This window comes from Aulostomus chinensis, chromosome 9, assembly GCF_037954235.1.
Source record: "Aulostomus chinensis isolate RoL2024-O1b breed Wild chromosome 9, RoL_Achi_v1.0, whole genome shotgun sequence".
Classification (NCBI taxonomy): domain Eukaryota; kingdom Metazoa; phylum Chordata; class Actinopteri; order Syngnathiformes; family Aulostomidae; genus Aulostomus; species Aulostomus chinensis.
The window spans coordinates 18317321-18341861 of NC_141328.1; the positions used below are offsets into that span (position 1 = coordinate 18317321).

At 41.7% G+C, this 24541-nt stretch overlaps 2 protein-coding genes and 1 long non-coding RNA gene across 3 annotated transcripts; 2 read left to right on the forward strand and 1 right to left on the reverse strand.

Moving 5' to 3' along the window:
• Positions 1–4508: 4508 nt before the first annotated feature.
• Positions 4509–9314, forward strand: LOC147256162 (keratin, type II cytoskeletal 8-like). The gene is made up of 9 exons (XM_086214069.1): positions 4509–5154; positions 6594–6802; positions 6894–6954; positions 7053–7148; positions 7258–7422; positions 7530–7655; positions 7774–7994; positions 8093–8139; positions 8358–9314. The coding sequence occupies exons 1-9, from the start codon at positions 4612–4614 to the stop codon at positions 8597–8599; spliced, it is 1710 nt and encodes a 569-aa protein (XP_086070195.1). The 5' UTR covers positions 4509–4611; the 3' UTR covers positions 8600–9314.
• Positions 9315–11588: 2274 nt separating this feature from the next.
• On the forward strand, positions 11589–14013 carry LOC147256163 (uncharacterized). Its single transcript, XR_015117887.1, has 2 exons — positions 11589–12073; positions 13708–14013. It is a non-coding gene; the product is annotated as an uncharacterized LOC147256163 (long non-coding RNA).
• On the reverse strand, positions 13322–23259 carry LOC147256164 (mitogen-activated protein kinase 12). The gene is made up of 12 exons (XM_086214070.1): positions 23034–23259; positions 21105–21234; positions 20028–20086; positions 19629–19740; positions 18301–18330; positions 17210–17257; positions 16997–17111; positions 16841–16912; positions 15368–15447; positions 15184–15262; positions 14491–14664; positions 13322–14342 (listed from the first exon to the last, which is right to left on the reverse strand). Exons 1-12 carry the CDS (start codon positions 23165–23167, stop codon positions 14281–14283), a joined length of 1095 nt encoding a protein of 364 aa, XP_086070196.1. The 5' UTR covers positions 23168–23259; the 3' UTR covers positions 13322–14280.
• Positions 23260–24541: the final 1282 nt, after the last annotated feature.

The window sequence follows — 24541 nt, forward strand, 5'->3', positions numbered from 1 at the left end:
GAAGTCTTATAGTTTGTTTTAGCCTCCAACCCCACAATCACAAGGGGGTGTGTGGTTTCTTGGGAAAGTGCACAGCGCTGCATCCAACAGGGCACATGAGGTGAGATGACAATGTTCCAACAACAACAACATGATGACCTCAGGCCAAAAAGACACAAAGAGCCTTAATTTTAAATGTCTCTCTTGAAGAAGTAATAAGTTCCGCCTTCTTTCAGGAGCTTCAACTTTCAGCACTTTCTGATAGCTCTGTCTCTGATGTAATAGGAGAATCTGTTTAGTATGGTTGTTGTTGGCAGTTTTCGAGAAAAATCAACGGAGTTGAGATTGTGACTTGTAAATGTAATTAACTCTTTCCCTAACAACTTTCTTTTAAAGTCGCCAACCACTGCTAGCATTTTTGAACATTTTCATTCAACTTTAACATATCAAGAGAAAGAACAACGCCTCTATTTACTGTCACTGGGTGACCCAGAGGTATACCAGGTCAGCATGACGCCGTAATCCCTCCACCTTGCCCTCACTCTGCCCCACGGTGTCCTCTCAGCTGAATGGGCCTGGAACACCTCATTGAGGAGACGCAAAGATGGCATCCAAATGAGATGTCGGAACCATCTTAACCAACCTCCTTACATGCAAAGGAACAGCAGCTCTACGCTGAGTCCCTCTGGGATGACTGAACTTCTTCTCCTTTAGGGCAACGCCAGCCACCCTCCAGAGGAAACCCAATCCAGCCAGTTGTGTGAGGAGACCAACACCCTCCACATCAAGTCTGATTTACTACAGATATCTTGGACACGTCTCCTGCTTTGAGTGTATAGAGATTGTACAGACAACAAGAGTGTCCATCCCCATACTGCCCTACAACGCTGCCTTAAGGCGTGTTCACACTAAACATGACGCAATTTCGCTTTATTTGCACAAATTTGACCGCTGGATCATTTGTTTTTATTCGTGTCATTCGGGTGAACTCTTTCCCCCACGAGGAGAATTTATTTCTGCCATTTCTCTCCATCATCAACAATGGCTGATGTGACAACTGTTGCTGGCTTGTACCTGTTGTGGAAGTCCCAGATAGCAGAAAAACCAAACGCCGCTGTATCTGGGTCCATGGCATAATCTGGAGGAGCACACAGCTGAGTGAATTTCTGCGGCTTCTCCAGGAACTGTGCCTGGACGACAGCCGTTTCCAGTGGTACTTCAGGCTGACGAGGGCCCGGTTTGATGACCTGTTGGCAAGGATATCATGGATGGACACCAACTACGACTGCTGACGTGATGTCACTGATGCCAGGAGAATCTCAACGCTGATAGGTCCTCTCAACACAATGTCACGCAAATTTGTTGTGTGTCGACACAAATAAGCGAAATTCGCGTCACCTTATTCACGCCATTCCTGCCACCCGGCGAGTATACATGCAAATTCGCATCTGTTTGCCTCTCTACATAGACTTTACGTGTAGACTTAACGTGTGAAAAATTTGCGTGGCGTTTGGTGTGAACACACCTTTAGTCAGCCTTATGCATCACCACAGGCCCCCCCAAGGAACAAAACCTATCTTCCTGCTGTGTCTTCTGGTTTCCAGGGCATCTTCCTCACTTGTTACTGGACCATGATATGCAGTATTCATTCACAAGGTGTGAAACATTGCCCTTGAGGAGGGGAAAGAGTTCATGATGGCCTAACATTCGTCACGGGAGCAGATGCTACCCTGGGCTACTTCAGAGCTAGCATAAGACGCTAGTGTTTCTTTGTAGGCCATAACCATCATGAATGAAATGCTATGTTTGGTACATTTAAAGAAATATATATTACATTTATTGCCAAAACATATTATACGACTCATTGTTAGCATTATTATCATAGTCACACAGTCCAAAAAAGTCTGATCAGCCATATGAGCAACATCTAAATGCTCAAGTATAAAAGTTATGAGGCTATATTGTATCGAACTTGGTGGAAGGGTGGAGTTAATGGAGCCTTAACGGGGTTGCGTGCTCTCCAAGTGGCCTCTAGTCTGACCATGTTTCAGTTAACATGGAGTCATCGCTGCTTCTGGCATCAAAGCTTGCTCCATTTCTCCAGCCACTCGCAGGAAACTAATTTCTATCAGCCGCAGCCAGTTAAAGGTGGTACCACATCATCAGGGCATATTTTATTCAAGATGGCAATTACAACAACTAAGAAGGGCGATTGGAAATATCTGTAACCACATATGGTCAAAACAACAATCATAGGCCCCTTTATCCAGGTTCTCTCATTACCTGTAATGCATCTCCCTTATGACTCTGTTTTGGCAACACAAAGTTGTTTAAAATAGGTATTGGCATAAAATAACAAACCGTGTTTTGCTTGAAAGTGCAAGTGCAAACTTACACAAACCAAATGTATCAAAGGGCAACTGTCCAATGAGATTATTTGTATGATTACACCTGGGAAAAAAAAGTCTGTGCTCTCCGGTGAGCTTGGAGCACAAAGGTGTGGTATGGCCTAATGCTGCTCCAGCTAAGACAACACACAAAAAAGTGAAAAAAGCCAAGGTGTAGTAGCAGGGAATCATAAAATAATATGAAACTAAACTAAGCGGTGTAAGAAAGTAAAAACAATTGGATGTCAGGATCAGAAAACAAGTTAAGCTTCATTTAATCACTCCTTTCTCTGCTGTGTCTGTTGCCAAGTTTCTGTAGAGTAAACTTCCAGAGCAAATTAGCTTGTGGACATTCCATAACAAGTACAGACTAGAAAATGTGGAATCATGTTAGATCAAATACAATCATGTTCTAGAATTTATAGTGCTACTGCCTTTAAGAAACTGTGAAAACCTTTCATCTCTTAATTTAATCCCTTAATTCATTCCATTTCTTTTTGCATAAAGTTGACTTGTTTGGGGGTTAAAAAAAAGGTTGTGTAATTACTGTAAATGAATAACAAACAAAAATGACCTTTTCTGTCAAATACAACGTGCTGTAATATGCAGGCACTTAAATCTACAGTTTTACACTGCATTTCCAGGATGTACTTTTTTTTTTTTAAAGCAGTATCAGTATTTGGTGGTAGTTTTATGTCAGATGATGTGTTAATGGGACGGTGGTGCAGTGGTCAGCACTGTTGCCTCACAGCAAGAAGGTTCCGGGTTCGAGTCCCGGCTCCAGCACAGGATCTTTCTGTGTGAGTCTGCATGTTCTCCCTGTTCCTGCGTGGGTTCTCTCTGGTACTCCAGCTTCCTCCCACAGTCCAAAGACATCAAGAGGGGACGAGGCTGATTGATACCCTAAATTGACTGTAGGTGTGACTGTGAGTCTGTCTCTATGTGTTGGCCCCCCGCAACCATCTTACCGTGAGATGACAGTGCTAACCACTGCACCACCGTGCCGCCTTACCCAACCACCAAATGCATCAAAAAAGGAAAACCAATTAGCTTCTCAAAATTTCACAGATGTTCACTTTCCCATGGTGTTTCTATTGATATTCCACTATTATTTTATGGTTTAGGTGGATTTTTGAGTGTGATATTAATAAAGAATAATATCTTCCAAATGATTGGAACAAAACCAGCTAATCTGAAATATTTACAGAAACATTCCAACTTTCTCATGCTTAGCCTTCATAATTTTCAGAGCCGGCAGACAGATGGCCTTCTCTCTTCTCTGTTGGCGTTATGGAGCTCCAGATCCCCACTGGACAGCCAACTGTTATGTGTTGCAGTGAAGAGAACAGAACTGTTAGATATGAAAGACAATAAGTGTATTTCCCCAAAAGCTGATGTTTAAAACAAGTTTAGAGAATAGAGAATGCTATCAGTCATGGTAAATGTAATATGTGCAGTAATGCAAATGCAGAAAGGGCCTATCAATGAGCAATGAGCATGACTTTGGATGAGCGTGTCATGAGCTGCAAGCCTGAACACATAAATCAGTGGCTGGTGAATTACACGAACAACTCTGGAAATCTTTGCACAGTCTTTTATGCAGGTCGCATTATAATATTATGAAATTGTATCGAATAAAACATTTATTTTTCTCACTTAACTGAATCTGCAAAAAACTGGGCAGGCACGCGAGAGGAGGGCAACCACATTAACTAAGATCTTGTTCGGAAGGGTGCCAGAACTGCCTCAAATCCAACACCGTAGATTTGAGCAGCTGTTTACTTTCCAGCAGAATGTAGTACACCAGGTTTTAGGAATCTTTGCACATTTTACCAAGGAAGATGATAAAGTAGAAAAATAGTTCTCCCTGTTCACACAGACTCCCCTTCATGACTGAGGTAAAATGTCTTTGCCATTGGCTTGATGCCAATTCTATGTGCACTCCCAGGTGTGTCCAGTCCTGATCACTTTACAGAAGAGGCACTCTTACCTGTCCGACAGGCTGAGCTGCTCCGATCCAACCTACCTGGTTGCAGGTAATTGGAGGAGGGTTGAGGGGTTGGTGCAGAAGGGGGTGGACCTCAGAGGGACCTCCCCTACTGTCAGGTGGAGATAAAAGCCCATCACAGACTGGGACAAGACACTTAGAGGGACTTGACTCTCCTCTTCGTGGACTCTGCTCTGCCAAATCTCTCTCTGCTCCCCCTTTTCTGAATCCTTCCCTTTCAGAAGAAACGAAACAATCATGTCTGTGAACATCAAAACTTCAAGGACTGTGTACAGTTCGGGTGGCGGTGGCGGCGGCGGCGGCGGCAGCGGAATGAGCAGTTACAGTAGTGTTGGTGGTTATGGTGGTAGTTTCGGTGGTGGCGTCCGTTTAGGAGGAGGAGGAGGAGGAGCAGGTGGATTATCATTCTCCTCAAGATCTGCCTATGTACAGAGACCAAGAATAGCATCCAGCATTGCAAGCTCATATAGGTCAAGTGCATTTGCTAGTGGTGGTGGTGGCGGCGGTGCTGGCGGCGCCTTTGGTCTAGGTGGTGGTGGTGGTGGTGGTGGTGGTGGTTACAGTAGTTTCGGCGGTGCTTATGGCATCGGTGGTTTTGGAGGCGGCGGCGGCGGCGGCGGTGGAGCAGGTCTCTCTCTTCCGATTACAAATGTCCAAGTCAACCAAAGCCTGCTGGCCCCCCTGAACCTTGAGATCGACCCCACCATTCAGACTGTCCGCCTCCAAGAGAAAGACCAGATCAAGACTCTCAACAACCGCTTCGCCAGCTTCATTGACAAGGTAAGTGGCCCTTGTCTGTCTAACGTTTGAATCCTGAACCAATTTTTAAATCTGACCATGTCACGTCATATATGCAATCTGAAACATTCTCCCTCTGATGATAGAGACAAATGCGCATCACATAGTAGAGTTCATTGCTTAGTGCAACATTTGAATAGTTGCGACAGGCCCCATGGAATATTACAGAGCAGCTGAGTCAAACATGGATATTTTGTGCTTTGCCAAAGCACAAAATGAAAACCAGTGCTACCAATTATAATGTCATTAGCATGCATATGATTTATTCAGTCATGAAGTTGGTGCAACAGTTGCAAAACAGGTGTCTCCCCTCGCAGACAGCTCTCAAATCCAAACATTTAAAGATGCTGAAAGCAGACCATTGCTCCTTTAACTTCAAATGACTGACCGTTTATCAGCTGTCTCTGCAAAAAACCCTAGAACACTAGAGAGGCCGTATCCGGTGACTGATGGTTCTCTGTGTGAGCAGGCGGGGGGGATCAGGTTAGCATTAGTTCCCATGGCAGCAAGGACTCACTGCTGGTGCAGCAGACCCTGACTGTGAAGCCGTTTACGGCGCTCACTGTCAAATCAAATATTCAAGTGAATGACCTTTACCGTATGTTGTATACGATAAAAAGTCCCTCGTAAAGACAAAAGAGGAACCCTTATAATTAGGACAGAAATGACATATGAATGAACCACACCCTGCGTGAGAAAGTGCTTTGTTGGCTTTTTTTGCCGTATCCACACACGCAATAGACTTGAAAGACTGAGAGGGTTGTGGCAGACAAGTTCACTCAGTCAAAGTATGCATCTTGGCACCAGGTGTTTAGAGGGAGGGGCGAAATGAGGTGTGGCTGTATGCTGGCACTCCGCCATGCCTTGTAGAGAAGCCTACACACCCAAAATGCAGGCGTGGGCTCCAACATTAAGGCCTGAAAAGTGAGTTTTAGCTGCATGTCCTGTTTATTCCGAAAGAAAGAGCTCAAATATGTTTCAAGGATCATGTCGATAACTATCTCAGAACTAGAACATCTCCACTATACTGTGCGGAGAGACTTTCAGATGGATGTGCATCCCAGCCCTAGGAGGCATTTTACTTCAACAGCTGCCAATCGTAGTGCATAAATATGCTTTCTGTGTGGGAAAGTCACACATGGGTGTGGTTCACCTGAGGAAAGTAAAACAAAGAAGACCAACAGTTGTTCCTACCGAGTGATTATGCCTCCACATGAAGACACCAAGATCTTTCAGGTTTTCAATTGGCATTTTAAGCAGCGATCTGAATTATGTAGTCCTATAGATGCGTATTGAAATGATGGAATACATGCGGTTTATTCAATCTATTTTACAATTCTGGGGTGAGTATCTGATTCCAAATATAACCATTCTGGAACTGAGAGTGGATCTAAACCTGTCAAACAATGGTACCTTTTTAGGTCCGCTTCCTGGAGCAGCAGAACAAAATGCTGGAGACCAAATGGAGCCTCCTCCAGGAACAGACAACCACCCGCTCCAACATCGACGCCATGTTCGAGGCCTACATCGCCAACCTACGCAGACAACTCGATGGGCTTGGCAATGAGAAAGTTAAATTGGAGGGAGAGCTGAAGAACATGCAGGGTCTGGTAGAGGACTTCAAGAACAAGTCAGTTATAATCTGCAAAAGTCCCAATTCCTCTTTTTCTTGTGTCGGTCAACCCTTTAACCTCACTTTCCCCACCATTTAACCGTTTCAGATATGAAGATGAAATCAACAAGCGTGCTGGTGTGGAGAATGAGTTTGTGCTCCTGAAAAAGGTGGGTGAAACTCCATGGCATAAGATACAGTATCATTATTAAGAGTTAGATGAGTTAGGGCTTTGCCTCTAACCCCCCCTGTCCTCCTCCATCCGCAGGATGTTGATGGTGCATACATGAACAAAGTTGAGCTGGAAGCCAAGGTTGACGCCCTTCAGGATGAGATTAACTTCCTCAGAGCAGTCTATGAGGCGGTGAGACTAGATGGTTGAGATATTAAATACAAATTTATTTATTATTTATTCTTTAATGTCATTGTCATAAACTGCATATGCCCTTTCCTTTCTTTTCTTTCTTCCCCAGGAACTGCGAGAGCTCCAGGGACAGATCAAGGACACTTCAGTCATCGTGGAGATGGACAACAGCCGCAACCTGGACATGGACGCCATTGTGGCTGAAGTGAAGTCTCAGTATGAAGACATCGCCAACCGCAGCCGTGCAGAGGCAGAATCATGGTACCAGGCCAAGGTATGTGAAAAGAAAATGTTATCTAAATAATATCATGAACCAATTATGTAAAATCAGACAATGTGAAATCTATAATAAGGATTTTTTTTTATATCTGATCCCTCCAGTACAGGGAGATGGAGACATCTGCAGGCCAGTACGGAGAGGACCTCCGCAACACCAAGACTGAGATCGCTGAGCTCAACCGTATGATCAGCCGCCTGCAGAATGAGATTGAGGCAGTCAAGGGACAGGTGAGCTAACTTTTTAACTGCTTGGGCTAGTTTTAGCATGCAAATATTTCAAATGGTATCAACTTCCTCTATATACAGTTTAGCACTTCTAAGGCCATTGTTAACTATCCATCAACAGCGTGCCAATCTTGAGGCCCAGATCGCTGAGGCTGAGGAACGCGGGGAGCTGGCAGTGAAGGACGCCAAGGTCCGCATCAGGGACCTGGAGGAGGCTCTGCAGAGAGCCAAACAGGACATGGCCCGCCAGGTCCGCGAGTACCAGGAGCTCATGAATGTCAAGCTGGCTCTGGACATTGAGATCGCCACATACAAGAAGCTTCTGGAGGGAGAGGAGGACAGGTACAAGCTTTGCTTAAACTTTGTCCTCCCAAGACATTAAATGATCAGATTCATTATTAAGTGCAGAAGCTAAACGCTGTAATTTTGTCCCTCTACAGACTTGCTTCTGGCGGTGGAACTGCAACTATCCACATACAGAGCAGCAGTATGTATTGGAATTGATGGTTTGATTGATAAAGAGCAGCAGTATGTATTGGAATTGATGGTTTGATTGATAAAGAGCAGCAGTATGTATTGGAATTGATGGTTTGATTTCTAAACCAGTTAAGGTTAAATGTGGTGATATACATCAGTGGATCTATCAATCTCACTGTTTTCTTGAACTGTCAAGATCTCAAAAATCTCATCTGGTCTCATCATCAGGTTCTGCAGCCGGCGGTGGCGGCGGCGGCGGCGGCGGAGGTTTCGGCTTTGGTGTTGGCCTGGGCGGCGGCGGCGGCGGCGGCGGCGGCGGCTTAGGTTATGGCTATGGTGGAGGCAGCAGTGCTGCCTACATGAGCGGCGGCGGCGGCGGCGGCGGCGGCGGCGGTCTCTACCTGAGCAGCGGTGGCGGTGGATCCATGAGCAGCAGCCGCAGCAGCATTAGCTATTCCACTCGGCGTTGACACCAGCCATCTCTCACTCTCTCTCTCCCCGTTGTTCTTCCAACCCCATCTTATTCTGTCCCCATCAGACAACCACTCATGAATCATTAAGTCCATCACTTTAGTTTCAGCTGGCCCATCCATGTAATAACGCATTCATCTCCTGTCAAAATAAAAGCAGAGGCAGAGTCAAAATTAGACCAATAACAATGAGCAGCAGCTGGTGAGTCAGTCCTCTCTTCTTTCAGTCAGTCAGCCTGGCTGTCTTTTGTTTGCAGGATATGCTGTCGCGTAGACAAGAAGATGCTTGTAGTGTCATGACAGAGAATCCTTAAAAATGCAACTTTTATCACACACAAAATGACAACAGCAGTTCTTACATTCACACTGTGGGAGGTCCATATGGTAGTCTTGAATTCCTCAAGTGTCCTTCGCAGAGATATATATATATATCTCTGAAATCTCTCTTGTGCTGTCTCACATCAGTTATTGTGTGTTTGGACATCATGAAAAGCAGTTACATCACTTTGATTCTTCTACATCCTCTTTGTTCCTGTTCTGTCCTGAGAGAAAATGAGCTCTCGAAAGTATACAAATGGTGTTTTGATCCTGCTGTACTTCCAATTTTCCCATCTGAAAAACAAAAACAACTAAGGCTGACTGGGAAAAAACAGATTTATTGGGAGTTAACACGTAACATCAAAAATTCTGAAATAAATCTGAGTTCATATTCATACTGATGTGTCTTCTTTTTTTTTGGAGGAGGGGGGTTAATAAATGAATAAATGAAGCAATAACAAACCAATCACACGGCTCCTTTTCCCTTACAAACTACTTCTGAAGTTGCACAGTGAACAATCAGAAATCCACTTCTGATTTCACACATTTTTCAAACTAAGAACCATGAATTATTGTGCATAAATTCTTTTTATTGGCCAGCAGAGGGTAACTCCTCTACGCTTGACAGAAGTCTTTAAGAAAATGAACCCTACTTCTACCCTACTTTGATGTGATGTAACCGTGTCTGGAATCTAGATGCAGCTAACTAAAAAAAAAATGCTAAACTCAAAACGTCCAGCAGTTAACAAACACAGCACTGGTACTTTTCTGAAATGAAAACGTGCTTGAAAATCAGAATCTATTTTGCAACTTTAAGTGCTTCACGACTGGATACGAGAAGTCATGGATTACATCAGATTAAGTACTTGATAGTTTGTTTGTGGACATTTGTGTAGTTTTACTGTCTGGTTTGACATCTGTTTTCACTTAGAAGTCACTCAGGGGGAAAAGTTCTTCATCGAATGCAGCATAACTAAGGGTGTATAACAGAAAAACAAATGATATATATATTGTGGCGTGAAGTATCACTTTAGGATGATTTTTTTTTAACTCATTAAATATTCTCATATCTTCACTGACCTCTTTTGGTGATTTGTTGTAATTGCAGTTCTTTCTGCAGAACCTGCTAGTTTAGCTGTCTTTACAGTGGAACAAAGGAATAAGAACAACTCAAGTCTATATGATGTCAATACAGACAAGCAACTAATCACAAATATGGCAGGCCAAATCCTTTTTGACATGCAAGTCTTTCTGTGTCATTCAACGCTTCATTAACAGGTTTTAAGGTTAAAGACCTTGATTTTCTTGTCAGAGATTTCTCAGGCAGAAAGACTTACATAATAATGGCATAAAGTAAATAAAGCACAAAATATACAAACTCGCAGGCCAAGTTATAAAGGATTTGATGCAAGCGTCTACTTAATCTGTGCATCAAACTGGAACTTGTTTGTACTGAGAGTCTGACAGCAATTGACAACCGACTCAGATGGCTTTACAAAGAAAAGGTGCCAAACATATGACTCATAAGAGAAAACAAAGAAGAAAGTGAAGAGTCTTTTAAAAGTCTGCCAGAAGTGAGAGAAAGTTAAGATGAGCTCCACATGCCCATTCAAAAACAGGAAACAAGACGCAGGGGTATTGAGGTTGCAGTTACGTGTGACACATTTGGTCCGCTGGACACACACTCAATGGAAGCAAATTGTTGTACACGTTAAGGCAAAACTTCCCCAGAAAAATGTTTTTGCCTGAAAAGTTCGGTTTGAGTAACCCGGCAACCAAAAAATCCCCAAGAAAATGCTCGTCCTCGTGGCTTTAAGATCTCAAAATTGCTCAGCCTTCACTTTGTTCAGTTCCTATGGTGGAGATTGCATCACTGAGGAAGAAGCGTAGAGATGTATTTTAATGTGTCACACAAGTGGACAGCTCATTTCTGTGTGTCCATTGTTAGCTAGTGTGTGGTCCAGAGAGTGTAAGTGTGTGTGTGTGTGTGTGTGTGAAATCAGCCATGACATTTGTGATGATATGCAGTGCGTTCCACTATCATGGTGGAAGACTTGCTCTTTTCTGAATCAAAAGGAGCTTTTCAGTCGTGCAGTGAACCAAACATCCGCTGGAAGCTACTTCTACTTTCTCTTCTGTTACGGTTGAAACTAAACTACAAATGTTATGGGTCAAGGTGTGACACCGATGCCAGACTTAAGCTGTATGAAGTTTATTAGAGAAGCGCCAGTAAATTCATGTATTTACATCCCTCGAAACCCCAGGCTTCGCCTCACTGTTAGCCAGGCTAAGCTGCTAATTAATGACAGCTTCAATTTCGGCACTTGCAGTTTGTTACTAATCAAAATTAAAATGTTGCTGTATTGTGAGCATACAGCTGGGTAAAGAAGATGTGGATTATAATGAATGATGTGCTTGGGAGTTTGTAGACACTTGGTGTTATTAGCTGTGACTCGATTCATTTCAACCTAAATATACACTGCTGAAAAAAATGAAGGGAACACATTATCATCCCAGGGTAACTCCAAGTCACACTTTTGGGATTTCAATCTGTTCAGTTAAGAAGCAATAATGACTGTGAATCAGTTTCACCTGCTGTTGCGCAAATGGGACAAACAGGTGGACAGGAGAGGCAATTAGCATGTCAAGGCATGGAGGGGGTAGCAGCAGACGGACCAGCCCGCCAGTAGAGGTGGAGTGGGCCGTAGGAGTGCCAACCCAGCAGGGGGACCACTATCTGCTCCTTTGGGCAAGGAGGAACAGCAGGAGCACTGCCGGAGCCCTATAAAGTGACCTCCAGCAGGCAACTTGTGTGCATTTTACTGCACAAACTGTCAGAAAAGGACTCCGTGATGGTTAGTGCAAGGGCCTGACATCCAAAAGTGTGGCCTGTGCTCCCAACCTGGCAACGTGCAGCCCAACTGGCACTGAGATCCTCAGACCCACTGTCGGACCATATGCTGCATCGATACTATAGACTGGCCCGCCTGTTCTCCAGATCCGAATCCAATCCAGCACCTCTGGGACATCATGTAGCGTACGTTGCATTTACCGCTGCGAAGTCACACCACAGTCTGTCTAGGAGCTGACTGATGCATTCTGGAGTCACAAGGTGAAGCAGGAGGGAAAACAACTTCAAGCTCAAGCTACCTAATTGTGAGTACTTGAATGGTAAAAACACTTTCTGGATGAAGTACCACTGTAAGATTAGGAAGAACTTTATTTTTTCCCCACCGCAGGAGGTGCAGGACTTTGTTTAGGAACCACTTAGTTTAGATTTAATCAAAAATGGCCGCAAATTCTTGAGTTGATTATACAGTGTGTTATATTCTGGGTGTATAGATTTGTCAGTGCATGACTCAGCCTGCATGCTGCACGTTGGATGTGGTAAAAGATTTTGGATGTGAATTCACATAATGACTGTGACTGAGTCTTTGAGTAAATATCACCCAAAAAAAAGGCTTTAATGTTTTGGGAATGTTACTATCACGTTTTCATCTTCATGCATCACATCTTGGCATCATCCCATATTAGCATTTACAAGGCGTGGCTCGGAGGTAGCGTGGCCGTCTAGCAACTGCACAGTTGCTGGTTCTAGCCTCACTTCTCCCAGTTACCATGTCAGAGTACCCCCCCCCCCCCATTGAAAAGCATTACAGAGCAATGCTCTTAACTGTGTTACAGTATTACGTTGCATCATTTGCATCACTGCACGCGAGAACCAAAAGGTTTCTTGCCGAACAACAAACTCATGAACAACTCTTTCATGCAGACTTGATTGATCTGGCTTTTACTCTTTTGGATTTGTTCCCTTTTGTTTGTTTTTTGGTTTCTAAACGGCTTCCAACTAAAACAACCACTAACATCATGAGTCCAGAAGGGCACATAATGAAAGCACTTCCTGATCCCACCAGAGCGCTTCTGATTTCACGCATGCGAATACGATGAGGTTTAAGGTCTGGTTATGTTTAGGCCACAAAACCCTGGGGTAGTTTGTAAAACTTTGTTGCTCATTCGGCGAAAGAAATGTAAATTAATAGTCTCGTCTTTTGTAAAAACACAACTCAGCAGAGCGGCATGGCTCAGAGGTAGAGCGGCCGTCTAGAGACTGAAGGGTCACTGGTTTGATTCTCACACAGCTCCATGACCATGTTGAAGTGTCCTTGAGCAAGATACTGAGCCTCGAATTGCTCCTGATGGCCGTGACACCAAATGTCAGCTGGGATAGCCCCTTGACAGATAAGCAGTATAGTGGACAGATGGATGGAGGTTGCTTTCTGCTATTTACTGTATGTGAGGTGATGCTGCCCCCTACTGACTCTAAGATGAACTTTAATTTTTACAACTCAGTCATAGTGTGGGTTCAGTCTTGGCTTTATGTTCTCAGATCTAATCAATACACTGTATTGACTGACATGCAAGTTCAACTATCAGGATTTGTATGGAAAGGACAAAAATTGAGCCTCTCTAATATCAATTTCTAGCTCTCTTTTGAATTGAACCCCATAAAATTATTCCCTTATCAAAAAAAAAAAAAATCAATTCCAACATTGAAAGTCAGCTCCACACGTAAAATCATATAAAGATTCAAGTACATGTGGGACACGGGTTTGTGCTGAAAAACAACATGCAACATTTCAATATCCACCGATGCTAATAATGCTTTATTCTGCTTTATAATGCCAATAAATACATTTCCAAAAGTGTAGGTGGAAACAAAGACACTGATTGGATGAGGCCAAATCGGAGTATGCATCATTCAAACGGCCTCTTTGTACTGTCACCAACAGGACCTCCACAGCAACATGTATGTCATGGCTGATGATGGAAGAAAATGGAAAGTTATGGTGAATATCGGCACATTTTATCACCTTCGTAATCCTGTCAAAGAAAATTACGCAAGTATCCCAGTGAATAAACTCTCTTCAGCATTTGGTCTGAACACACCCTAATTTTTTTAATCTTACTGTTCTTGTAGGTCAACAAACTAAGCAGAGTGGTCCTTCACTAAAATGCTCTTAAGGGCTCTGTTTAGCTTCAATAAGCAGTACATAAATATTTAATAAATGGCTCATAACGTGCTATATTTTCATTATATATATATTATTATATATTCAATCTCAGCCAGATGTTTCAGTCGGTGACGAACGCTTAATCCTTGCTTATGTCTTTGAAAGCAAGCATTTACTGTTTAAATACTGGCTCTAAATTTGGACTGTTACCAGTTTATTTGTACAAAAACAAAAAAATCCATTTATCAGACCATAATATTTTTTTGACTTTGTATTTGTTTCTTTCAGGTTGACACATAGTGTGGATGAATTCAATCCTCCATACAGGCAAAGCTAGACTATCACACCACCCTACACAGCTGTCTGACCGGGGTTGTCAGGGTCAAAGGTCATGATTTCCATGTGGATGAGACCTAATAGGATGAAAGAAAGTACAGTAGTATTAAAAAGTGTACATTTAGTCTAGCTTCATTGCAGTAGTCCTGAATCTGTCCAATATTTGTATTTGTTGATGTATATGATCAGGCTTCATATTTGCGCTTTCTACGCAGCCATACTTACTCTTCCACTCCCCGACGGCGAGCTCCAGGCTCTCGAAGGAGTCGTCATAAGGCTGAGAGTCTGGCTCGTACTCCGGGTCGTGGTACTCAACCAGGAAGGGTTGGGCGAGTCCCTGCTTGGCTGTCAGTCTGGTCTCTGGGTCCAGAAGCAACATCCCCTCCAGTAGGGCCACAGCTGGAGGCAACAGAACCGAAAATAACACTCGGTTTATCTACAATTTTGGACTATTTTCTGCTTTTTGCAGACATGAATTTCTAGACTCATCAAAGCTTTTGTTAAATAATAATTTACAGCAAGAGGAAATTATATACAAAGAAACTGGGTGTCATACATTCCATTTTTTTCATTGCCCCACTTCGATCTAAAAACACAAAAATATGATTTAAAGAGAAAGAAATGCAAAAAAAAAAGAAGTTTTTTAAAGCTTAGATCTTTGCCCCTGTATGTGTAATGACTTGCCTTTACTGTTAATCTAACAACATTTAAATTAATAACCACCAACAAAAATGGTGTTAACATGGCATCAGCTCTTACAAGCAGAGTTTGATAGAGTAGAGAATTAAATACAAGTTCTCATGACAGAGAAAATTAGTAACAAAAAAAAAAGAAAACAATTGGGAAGACGCAGGGAATGTGAATAATTTCCTTTCTTCTTCTTTTTTTTTTTTAAATTTGGATACCAGTTCGACAGACCATTTTCATCCATGGATGGAAATTCTTCCTTGAAGTTTTTCTTCTTTAGCGGAGGGAGTCCTTGAACGTACGACTGCGCCTAGAAAACGAGTGCCTTCATATTAAAGAAAGCCGCTAAAGGGGATGAACATTGACGGATTTGAATACAAATCTGAAACGTTGGAAATATGAAGAGAAAACTCACATCTTTACTCTGCATCTTCTGAACCAGCGAGGAGTCCGGTGTACCTGTCAGACGCAGGATCTTTTTCAGCTGGTCGATACCTGAGCAGGCTCGTTCAAGAAGACTCTCAAAACATGCGAATGTAAAACATTTTTACGGCAATGAAGATGAGTTCCATTTGTCACATTTTGCGCAACGAGGCAGCAATGTTGCAGAAAAATAATGTTTTGAATTTTCTCCTATAGGCAGGGACCAAGTTAATTGGAACTCCACTAATAAATGACATCTGCTTTTACAACTAGTTTCTGTGTGCCAAATGACATTAATAGATTTGGTTTGTTTTATATTCAGTGTGGTTTCCCAGTTCACCATCACCGCTTTCACAAACAAAATCGCACCAGTGGCTGAACTGCGCCGGTGTTCCATCTAAATGTAATGAGACTACTACAACTCACTGGGGCGCGAGGGCGCCCTCTAAGGGTTTATTTTTGCTACTGACAGGCTCAGACGGTTATCGTCAGTGTCACATTGTAGTTATCATTCTAAGGATTCTTGGCTCAACTTTCGATGAAATCAGCTAAATTTGTATCCATGACTTTGGAAACTTACTATTTGAGCATGAAAAGGGGGAAAGCATGTGGTTTTAGTGGGCCTCCTTTCACATAGACAGTAACTTATATTACATTGCAGCCATCATATGTCACTTAATATTGGAGCAGTTCAAATAATTTGACTACATATCAATCCAGACACATGGCAAAATAGAGTGCCTCGGGTATAACAAATTTTTGTAGGCCAAGTTAGCATCAAAAGCAAATGGGATTTTTTTCACAGGATATTATTTTTAACCTTGCTACGAATAAAGTTAATGTATGGAACCGTGGTTTTTATGATTTTCAAAATCTAAAAGCAATTGTTAGAAGTACAAAGCTAACGTTACACGACGCGCCAACTACTGTAGGCCATGGACAGAGGATTCCAGCGTCACAACTGGCTTCACACTCCTGCTTTCAGCGCATTTGAAGTCTTGTTCAGTCATTTGCTCCAAAAACACAGGAATGCTTCAAAATTCCCCTGTGCGTATTTACTGATATGTTTTATTTCATAGAAAGGAAAAAAAAAAACCCACGTGAAATCACATGATGCCAGTTAGCTAGCAGACCTCATTTCACGATTAACCGAAAAACCCATCGTCCAGGATGTTCGCCGATGCTAACGTAATTCTAGGTTTTAATTTTTCCTCTTAAATTTCCACCAATACAGTTTGAAATGAATAAGAAGGAACGCATGCGCTTCCATCTTTATCCATAGTTTGTCGTGGCTTTGAAAATCATCCTGGTAACTTTGGTAACTCCCTCCAGACCCAAAGGGGACATCATCAGCTGTCTTATCGGTGAGTTACCTGACCTAAGATCATCCGAGTGAACCTTTCAGACTAGCGGCGCTACTTCTGTTTTAAACACAGTTTTATTGCTGCAGAGTGCTTGAGGATACTGTCGTGTCCAGGGAACAAAACCTGGCCGGTAATCATCTCAGCCAGGATGCAGGCAGCTGACCACACATCCACTGTGGAGGAGGAGGTGGGAAAGAAAGATCATTTCAATATCTCACAGTGAGAGAAAATGAGTCATATTTGTGTACGAGTATTACCGGTCTGACTGTAGTGCATCCAGTTGAATATGACCTCCGGTGCTCTGTACCAGCGTGTCACAACGTAACCAGTCATTTCACTCTCTGTCTGTCGAGCCAGCCCAAAGTCCAGTATCTGACAACATGAATCATGGAGGAAGGGTTGACCTGTATGTCTATATAACTAAGTCTTATATTACTTCTTCATTTTATTTCCCCTCCCATGCAGTTTACCTTTAATTCACAGTTCTCGTTCACAGCGAGATTACCAGGCTTCAGATCCTAAAAACATCAGATCGCATGAGGACTTTTAACGGCACAAAAGTGAAAACAATGTAAAATAATGAAAGAAATATGTCAGTATTGTGGTAAGTTTGCTTATCAAAATAGACAACAAACTAGTCTTAAACCTTTCCTACAATGTTGGCTTTATTCAAACTAAAAGGTGAATCATTAAAGCATGTTATATCTCTGTTTAATTTAACCTAACTTGATCCCTCTCTTTGGTGTGACTGGGAAATATATGAGTGGATCTATCAAAGTGAGGTCATCATAGATCCAGGTGCAGTTGATTCAGGGGCCTCATTGACTCCCCCTAGTGGCCAAAGCAGAAAGTAGAGGCAGGGATTTAACGTTCTGTTTTTATACAGCTGACAACTGATTTATTTTGATGACTTATTACATATTTTTAAAAATGAACAGTGTACATTAATTGTTAATTATTTCTAATGGGTCATATTTCACTCTGTAGTACAGCGACCCGGATTACTCTTATATGTGCAGCCATTACAGGCGAAGGCGAGATTACTTCTCCTTAAACTCACAACAACCTTGAAAGAACTTCTGGACATGATAAAACAATTATATAAAACCCTATTTCTTTGCACAGCCACAAAAAATAATATGTCTTTCGGTCAGTGTGCAAAATTCATCACTGGGGAAATGCTAATAGCTAGCTTACTGAGTTTTGATTTCTGTGGTTATTTGTCCAACTGTCCTCATTGAGGGGCAGCATTGCTCAGAGGTAGTGTGGGCATCTAGCAACCGAAGGGTCGCTAGTTCAATCCTCACTTCCCCCGGTGACCATGTCGAAATATCCTTGAGCAAGATACTGAACCCCTGATGGCCCTGCGACGTACTGACGACCCGTCCTGTAGCATGGATTTTTAATGTTTTATTTTCCTAGTTTACCGATGTTACACTAAGCTAAGCTAACCAGCTCCTAGCTAGTTCCTTACGTAGCAGTCCACCAATGAAGCACTCACTGATTATGGGTGTGAAGCACATGCTTTGGGAAGGTTTTTTAAAAATATTCAAGTACAAACCCGATGAATGATCCCTGCAGAATGAATGTACTGTAAAGAAGAAGAGTAAAGATTGATGCAGTTACAAAAAGGCACAGTGTCATGTTATTTGAACAAACATGTGCGCATCCGCGCACACACACATGCACGCATGCACACACACACACACACACACGCACACAGGAAGCTAGCTGCAAAAGCGCAGGGTCAAGTGGGAGAAGTTATTCTTGTTTCCACTTTAAAACATGCTTTATCTTTTGTTCCCTCTGAGCACTCTCGGTTAAACATTGACCAGCAATGCATGGAAAGACATGAAAGCGCAAAGAAGTCAAACACTCACAGTTTACAGTCTGTCCAAGAAAGGCGGTTACATTTCCTACAGTATGAATACCTAGAAGTTAAATAAATTCTTGGAGGCCAACAACGGCAAAACTGCCCTAAATTATCTGCTTCCAAACTTTCAATCACACTATCTGCTATAATCCAGCTGTCTGCCAAGTCATCCGCAAACATCTTGATTTGATCTAAAAAACAAACAACAAAACAAACAATAGGCTACAATGCTCAGTAACCAGCTAGCCCACGATTGAGCCCCGAACCTAAAGGGTCAAAGCTTGTTTTTAGCTCAAACCACAGTGTTTATGGATTACTGGGCAAAGGGCTGATAACAAAGACGTCGATTATACCGGATGATGTGCTTGAGGGTTTTTAAAGAAACATTTCTTGAAAAGTTTTGCTGTTGTTTTGTTGCTGTTGTTACAGTAGCTGTCAGTTCCCATTAGCTTCAAGCTAAATATACATGTCTGGATCTTCCTGCATTCTGGTGTCACAATGAAGTGGAACAGGAGAGCAAAAAATGTCTTTGTAAATTCAAGACACATATTAGCAAGAATTTAAAAGACTATATATATATATATATATATATATATATATATATATATATATATATATATATATATATATATATATATATTTGGGGATGTATCTCTTTAGGTACAACAAAAAAAACTTCTATTCAAGTGCTGCCTTCATCTATTAAACTGCGTTTGACTTTGCTTCACTTACAAGCCTACTGAACAACTGAAGTTTTTGTGTTTTTTTTTTTTTGAACGATCCCGAATAACCATGACAGTAATTCTAGGTATGGAGTGAAATATGTCTGCAGATGGTGCCATCCATCTGAGGTTCACAGGCTGTGACCTCCAAGGGCACGTTGTTGGGGTTTTCATTCGCTTGTGAAGTAGAGGAACCTTGATCCGTCTACAAAGTTTGTATCTGGAATTTTGAGAGTGAGTTCCCACCTACGTATTTCCCTTATTTGTTTGTGTTGGTTGGTGAAGAACACTTGCCTTGAGTCCCCTGAGAAGCTGGTAGAACAGGTACGTGATGATGCGATCAGTTAACCTCCGCCTCTTCATAATGTGACCCAAGTCCTGAGCTACAAAGGGCATCACCATGTAACTGGAGTTAGAGAAGAAGGGTTAGTGAATTATACGGCTCTAAAACCAAATAACTGACGAGTTAATGAACATGTTAAAAAGCAGGTCTAAATGTCCCTAAGATGATTTTTAAGAATCTATAGCTGGTGTTTATAGTTATGTAGAGGAAATACAGCTGCACAAACCATCCCAAAACAAACACGAATAAGCTTGTTCTTTCACAGCCTCACTTGAACTCATAAATGCAAACAGGGTCTCAACAAGCTGCGACAGCTAACAGAAGAATGTGCTTCCTTGCTCCCAACTCACAAGGTCTGGAATTTTTCCAGTGTGGAATCAGGTGTGAAGACATCAAGGAGGCAAATCACCTTTTGGACAGAAAGCAGGGGGAAGGACATTCTGGTTACAAACAAGTTTGTCTGTCCTCATACAAGTCACATACACGTGGCAAGAATTCTACATTTGTCCATACGTCATATTGAGGGCGGAGTTATGTGTATGTTTCCAGCTAGCAGGGGAACATTCCCACAATGCTGGCTAATGTTCTAATGATGTCCAAAAGGAACTGTTTTAATCTAAACCATGCATCTGAGATGCTATCGTACGTGTCATAACATTAGCGTCGTACTTTGGACAATTGCGTTTAAACCTGTTTTTTTTCTTAATGAACCAAAAATGAAAGTCTCATACATTTGTTTACAATTCTATGACTTCATTTGGCAAACGCTTTTGTCCAAAGCGACATACAACACAAGCAAGGATTTAGTCTGAAGGGAAAGTCACAGAGCTTATTCCAGAAATGATTTAAAATCCTGCTGGATTTTGGTCAAGGGAATCCATGCAGATGCTAACGTGCTAATTAGCCTAAATTTGTCATCCCTGCAGCACATACACCCTGGACATATGGATAAAAGGCTTCAAAAAGAAAGTACGACGTTTTTTTTTTTTTTTTTTAAGGGAATATCACAGTTTAACATTCAAACATTTTAAACCAATTAGCAACACTTTTTTTTTTTTCATCACGTGAATGGTTGCAGATAACATATGAAAACCCCACCACCCCCGCACGTTAGCTCAGAAACAGACAGTCATACAACGTCTGTCTTCAACGGAAACACTCGGCCATGAGGGTTCCAATAATACACAACACACTCCGCTTAGCTAGAAGCTCTGATGGGGTTAGACACTTTTGTTGAACGGTCAACAAACTTTGCTTGTCCTCAAAATCAATTTTGCATGAAAGAGAGACACGAAAGAACGAAAACTCCAAGTCCGAGTAATTAGCTGAAATCTCACTGAGGCACTTACTGTATCTTTTATTAGCTCTATCCATGGCACTGACATTAACCTGCCCTGTGGAATTCAACAAACACACTGGATTCTTACATTTTCATGTTGTATGTGTCGGAGGAGGCGGAGCTCCCTGTAGGCCCGTTTGGTGTGGATGAGGGACTGAAAGGGACGATACAACTTCTTTATAGCCACCTTCTCCTTGGTCCGGGAGTCAATCGCAGAGCTTAGCGGGAAGACACACAGGAAGACACACAGACAGACACACACACACATTCTTAGAGAGACAACACATGTATCACTTCTTCGTAGGATGCAGAAAGAGCCAGCCATGTATATTAAGCTTGACGCTAACAGACACAACGGATAGATAAAGATGACATTGATTATATCGGATAATTCACTTGAGAGTTTGGGAACCGATTCATGTTTCTGAACATCGTTCTTTTTATAAGCTAAATACACTTGTTTGACTTGATTGACTTGATTTGATAATAATCCACTTTTTGGGGGTTGATTCTACATCAGCTGCTCTCCATTGAACTCTTTCCCTGTGCCAGTAATGACATTTTCTACTAATCACCATGATTACCCCCCCCCCCCCACACACACACACACACACACAGACATGCACACACAACAAAATATGAAATATTTTCTGGATCCAAAGTAAATCAGAACAATGGATAACAGTCGAATTGAAATTACATGGCTTTGGCTTATTGAAAATCTTTTTTTATGGTTGTTTAACTACAAATTGAAAAAGTTTGATTTATGAATTATTTATTTTAGGTGAGCTGCAGTTTCCTCAGGATAAACACTGATCTTCAGGTTCTCTTTGTTTTTATTTATCAACTTGGTTGATTTGTTTTATTATTAGTGATAAAGATGACTATTTTTGTTAACTAATTCAAGTGTATCAAATATCAAAAAAAATAAAAATGGCCATCACAATTTTCCTGTATAACTTCTTTGTTATGACTGATCATTTGTCCAACAATACGCCAACACTCAAATGATATTCAATTCATAATATAATCGTTAAAATGTTGTGGAATGATCCCCATTAACCCTTTGCAGTACATCAAGAATGATGTTTGATAGTTTGGAAGTTCTGTTTGTGTAGTTGAAAGACAGATCTCGCTGAAGGGGGGGGGGGGTAAGAAGGAAAACACTAAATCTGTAAAGAAATCAGACATATTGAATCAGCCAAGGAGATAACTAGCTAGCTCTCCTGCAGGCCGGGCCGCTGCGTGCCGGCGGAGGAGGAGGAGATTCCTGTCATATCGCAGGACCTGCATTGACTTGCTGACCTGCCTCAGGCACACAGAAGTACCTCTGTTCGCAGACGCGGAGGGAGGAATGTGTGCTTCGTGTGTACTGACACACAGTACAGCAAATCATTTGCGTTGCAAAGCATTTATATGTCACCTTTGACCTTTTTGTTAAACAGTAGGGCCTGATGAAAAAATCACTATACTATCACTCTCTCTCTCTCACTCACACACACACACACACACACACACACAAACGATAAGCCATTTTACTGCTGTTTTATTAAAGGGAACGGGGACTGTTGATGTTTGAAGTCTTTCTTTCTCCTGTATTCATTTTCATTTAATTTTATTTTGGTGTCATGTTCAGCATTTGTCTTTCACTGCTGGTGAATATCCTGTTGTGTGTGTGTGTGTGTGTGTGTGTGTGTGTGTGTGTGTGTGTGTGTTTGTTATCAAAATGATACAAAATTTGGTCATTTAAAACAAGACAGAAGATACAAACTCCTATTCAGTAGAACAGTTTGAACCTTTCTATAACAGTCTGGCCTTCAATTTGTTTGGTTATCACTACAACACAGTAAACACATCTGAAAATATTAACAAAATTGGCCATAAATCTTAACATGTATGTAAATGTATTTTATCAACCCCTCTTGCTTTTCACGGATTAAATATTTAATTAGGATTATAAATTTAAAGAACCCATTATACTGACAATTTACAGCGGATCTCCACCGGGGAAACTCACCAAACTGTCCCGTAGGCTCCGGAGCCCACCGCCCGCAGCGTCGTGTATCTCTCCGGGACGTCCCAGGTGGTCTTCTGGATCTCCACTCTACAGAATCCCGGTCTAACGGGGGAATCTTGACCTGGAGAGTCCATGACGCTGCTCTGCTTCAACTACCTCTAAATTTCAGCCATAAAACGTTTCTGCTGCCTCTCAAATCCCACAGGTGAGACCGCGACGCAGAGACACGCCCCTACGTCTCCACACGTATACGTACAATCTGTATTCATAGATGTCATATGTGTATATATATATGAAAAGTTTTGCTGTGTTTTTATATTTATATGCTGTTTTTTTTTTTGCTGTATTTCTATATATGTATAGTCATATGTGGGATTATTCAAACCAACACTGTTGGAGGTTGTATGTGGTCAGAGGACCGCGAATTAAGATGAATGTAACGTGTAAATGAATAAATACAAAGAAATGAGAAAATAAAGAAGTGTGGAGAAAAAAATAACTAGAAATCAATGTGTAAATGTCGTTTCAGTTATTTACAGATTTAATCATTTCCAAATATAAATGTTTTCTATATTTTCCAAAATTAATCATAGCTCTGCAACTCTGTTCATTCAGAATGGCTCTAGAAATACTTAGTAGTCGTTCTCTAATTCATGTCTACCAATTTCCCTCTTCCTTTTCCCTTATTTGAACACTTATTTATTCTATTAGTGTTAGTTTTTATATTTCCCAGTTTGGATTTACCCATAATTTGGTTTTCATCGATTCATCTTTTTGATGACATTCATTTTCCTTTCTTTTTTTAATGGCGTTCCCGTGAATCCTATGATGATGGCGGCTTCAGACAGACATTTTCATATCAGCGGGGAGTCCAGGGTACCACCGGCTCCTCCTCCGATTCATCAATGTGAATGTGATGCACAAAATTTCAGTCGCTTGAGCTGATGCACTATCAGTTCTACTTTCAAGTCTTCTTATAGATTGGCGTCTTTTCCCAGCCCTTCTCAAGTCCGGGCAGGTGTTTGAGAGTTACGTTATGTTTATTAATCGGGTTTGGTTCTGTTAACACATGTTGGAGGGTGTGTGTGTGTGTGTGTGTGTGTGTGTGTGGGGGGGGGGGGGGGGGTCATCATCCCCAATCGTGGCAAATTATTTGAAATCGTTTTAGTATATGTAGCTTAAAAAGTAAGACGTCCTTCTCATCTGTACCATTCAAAGTCTTACCCGCAGAGGGCAGTAAAGAGTTATTTATGAGGTGAAGGAGACCAGAAGAATTCCAACTTGCGAGGCTTTTATTTCTCACTACCAATTAAAGTTGGGGTCCATTCACTGGATTGCGACGAAATGATAAAACTAATGAAGTTTACTGTTTTGATGAATGAATGGTCTTTTTGGTATATTGACATATACAATAACTCTATATACTCTTTATATACTACATATATGTATGCAAGCTACAAACAAAACTTCTCAAATTGCAATTCATATTTAAAAGCGCGTTTCAGTGT